This window comes from Etheostoma cragini, chromosome 16 (assembly GCF_013103735.1).
Source record: "Etheostoma cragini isolate CJK2018 chromosome 16, CSU_Ecrag_1.0, whole genome shotgun sequence".
Classification (NCBI taxonomy): domain Eukaryota; kingdom Metazoa; phylum Chordata; class Actinopteri; order Perciformes; family Percidae; genus Etheostoma; species Etheostoma cragini.
Genome location: NC_048422.1, coordinates 2,012,476 through 2,016,094, shown reverse-complemented (window position 1 = coordinate 2,016,094; position 3,619 = coordinate 2,012,476). Strand labels below are relative to the sequence as shown.

Here is a 3,619-nt window from a genome sequence, read left to right as displayed (position 1 = left end):
CGTGTAGTTAAGTGTGTGTGTCTGCAGGTCTGTGTGTGTGTGTGTGTGTGTGTGTGTGTTTGTGTGTCCTGACCTCAGTCTTTTATTCCCACAATTTCCCCGTGTTCTTTGCTCCTCTGATGTCGTGATTGTTGTGGTATTTATCGCTGTGTGTGCGTCTTTCCAATAGTGGTTTTCAGGAAGTAAACACAGTCGACACAAGGCTATGCGCTGGAACACAAGTATAGTTACTGAACAGTTACTGTTTGGAACACACACTGTAAACACATGGGGGGGATTGGACGTCACTCTGGTCAAACATTTCAAATAGATGCTCTAAATCTATTTTTGGATATATTTTTCTACCATTCCAGGTAGCTATTGATTGAAGCGAGTTGTTTAGTCCATTACATTCAAAATCAAGTCCGCTTCAATTTCAGTCCCATGCCTGTGCATTAAGGCGCCATTGGGTCCCAGCCAGGTAGTTAGAGTCCCTGCCGTGTGCTGAACTTATGATATGAAACTTATAGTCCTATGAACAAAAACACATCAGTGTTGCCAACAGGGACGTTGTAGAGCGTCCTCTGGTGGACAGACTATGCAACGCCATCACCAACAGGGACGTTGTAGAGCGTCCTCTGGTGGACAGACTATGCAACGCCATCACTAACAGGGACGTTGTAGAGCGTCCTCTGGTGGACAGACTATGTAACACCATCACTAACAGGGACGTTGTAGAGCGTCCTCTGGTGGACAGACTATGCAACGCCATCACTAACAGGGACGTTGTAGAGCGTCCTCTGGTGGACAGACTATGCAACTCATAACATGGTTAACCGTCCGTTTTTATATATTTTTTAAATATTCATTCATCAAAATCATTTACGTGTCATTATAAATGATGAGTCATGATAAATGTGAACGTGAATCACACCTAGCTTTATACTCACACCGATCTTTGTTTGTCACATTCTCGTCCTCATTTCATCCCCTTTTCCTTTCCTGAGAAGCAGAGCCTATATCAGAAATATGTATTTATTTTTAACAACCTAATTTGGATCATCCCATACAGCGCTCTTCGCAAATACAACAAAAGTTAGGATATCTACTGTACTTTCGATGACTTTTTGTTGTTTTATAACAAAAAATTAGCAGTTGAAAAACAAAATCGAACATTGATCTTCACCCTTGAATATGAGTCTACATAATTCAAAATATCTGCTTTTGTAACTCAAGAATTAGGTATAATTTCCTACAAATGTGGTTTTAATGACCATGAATACCAATAATGAGTGTAAAACTGGCAATAAGTTGGTGATAGTGGTGTTCATAAAGGGTGGTGAAAAGAAGCGGGAAAAAAACGAGCCAAAAACAGTGAAAAAAAGAGACTGAAGTGTCCATAATAGACAAAAATTTCCCAAAAAGTGTTGATTTTCAGGACAGGAAGTACATGGTTGAATGGAAGACAACACAAGGGTGAAAGTATGTTAGGGGGGTTTACTGAAGGAGAGACATCAAGGGTTATATTCCTTTTCAGATCCAGAAATCCGATTTATTTAATTTTTTCTTCATAAAGCTGAAAGCTCGAGCGGAGAAACGAGCTTTTAGGGATATGAAGAAAAAAACAGTCAGGAGGTTTTTGTTTGACGGAAACCGTTTTAGGCTGTTTTCTGTTTTTAATCATTTCTCTCAGGGAGTGTGGGAAGTGGGATGATGCGTTTTTTTTTCATAATGCCCCCAAGTGTTTTTTTTTTCTTTTCTTCTTCATCATTTTTCTTTCATTTCTTCTGTCTGTGTTTCATCGTCCGTTTTTTTCTCTCGTTTTTTTCATCTGCTACCACATCTGTGTTCTGTCCATATGCAAATACTCTAAAGTTAACAAAGCTAGCCATGTCTTTTTTTTGGGGGGGGGGGGAATTAGGTGTAGCTGCGGAGCGGGACTTTTAATTTCGATGTGAATCAGTGGGGGGGCCTGGAGAGAAAGACGAGCGCTTTCAACAGCTGTTCCAGGGTTTGCGTCATGCGGCGCGAGCGAGCGGTCATGGCTGAGCGTTCGCACGCTATGCACACACACGAACGCACACGCTCACGCACACGCGGGGAGGCGTGCTGTGGGGACCCCCAGTTGAAGGCATGACCAAACACAGGCGTGGTGTTCTCATGCAGCCGCTGTGTTGCTGAGGAAGGATGTCACCTGTTTGGGGGGCTGACAGGCTGCTGGTTCTGCTTGCAGTCTCCCGTTCTGCTGCGCGTTGGCTGCATGGCTGCTGCTGGTCCTGAAGGAGGCTCGCACCACAATCTGGGAAAATGACTAATATCTATATATATATATATATATATATATATATAGATATATGTATGTGTGTGTGTGTATATGTATATACTGGATACATATGTATATATGTGTGTATATATATATATAGTATATACTGTATATTCATATGTGTGTGACAATGTGTATATATACTGTGTGTATATATATATATATATAAATATGTGTGTATATGTATATACTGTAAACATATTTATGTGTGTGTGTATATATATAGTATATACTGTATATATATATGTATATATATTTGTGTGTATATGTCTATATATTTACTGTATAAACATATATATATATGTGTACATATATTAATACATAGCCATATCAAAATGTGTACACATTTTAAGAATTTTTGCATGCTCATGCACATATTCACCTTATTTTTAGAAAATAAAAACCTGAAATACATATTTGACCTTTTTTTAAGTTCCAAAAAGGCCACCATGTTATTAAACTGTAAAACAAACAAAATGATTCTTGAGCTTGATTTCTATTGCTTTAAACCATCCAAAAGGTTAAAAATAAGCAAATTAACATACACATTAGAAACGAATATCAATGTTATTTCAAGGTTGTTGAATAATAGCAGTATGAATTGATTTACATGCTTATTGTATAGTATAATAAACAGCAAATAAGCAATTTAAAATGAGTAAATAGTAAATATACATAAAAATGTGTTGATCTCATTAATAAAATGAGTGTAAATAGAACACGTCTTGTTTTTCTTAAAAAATAAGAAACTTATGAAGAATTGCATACTTGTGTGTATATTATTGAAAACTGATGTTCTGGTTTGGAATCGGTGCACAAACTCCAGTACTTCCGATACGATAGCAGCGTTTTAGGCGGTGTGTAGTTGTTTTGGCTGTGAGTCTGTGGGGAGAACACGGTGAACTTGGGCGGTGTTCCCTGAATGACGTTGTGTGTTTTGTGTCTTTGTGTTGCAGGTGTACGCTCCGTCTGCCAGCACAGCAGACTACAACAGGGACTCACCGGGTTATCCCTCCTCCAAACCTCCCAGCGCTGGCTTCCCAAGCTCATTCTTCATGCCAGGTACACACACAAACACACACACACACACACATCCACCAGGGCTCCACAATGTGAGGAAAGCATGCGATATGCAATTACGTTGTTTAATATCGCGATAACGATATTAGTTGCGATAAATAAACACATTTCATGCTTGTTGAATTTGAAAACAATTCAAAGAAATCATTTCCCAAATTTTTTTACAGTATTTCTGAGTTGCTAAAACACATTTTTTGAAAATTTCTCTCGCTTTCCCAAAACCTTAAACACAAATCA

The 3,619-nt window shown here is 38.6% G+C and overlaps 1 protein-coding gene across 1 annotated transcript in view; it reads left to right on the top strand.

Moving 5' to 3' along the window:
- LOC117959697 (transcription factor 4-like) overlaps positions 1–3,619 on the top strand; it is a 256,373-nt gene that overhangs the window by 207,442 nt on the left and 45,312 nt on the right. Inside the window, exon 10 of the mRNA XM_034896975.1 lies at positions 3,259–3,364. Coding sequence (XP_034752866.1) covers positions 3,259–3,364 — 106 coding nt within the window. The remainder of the gene's footprint in view (positions 1–3,258; positions 3,365–3,619) is intronic.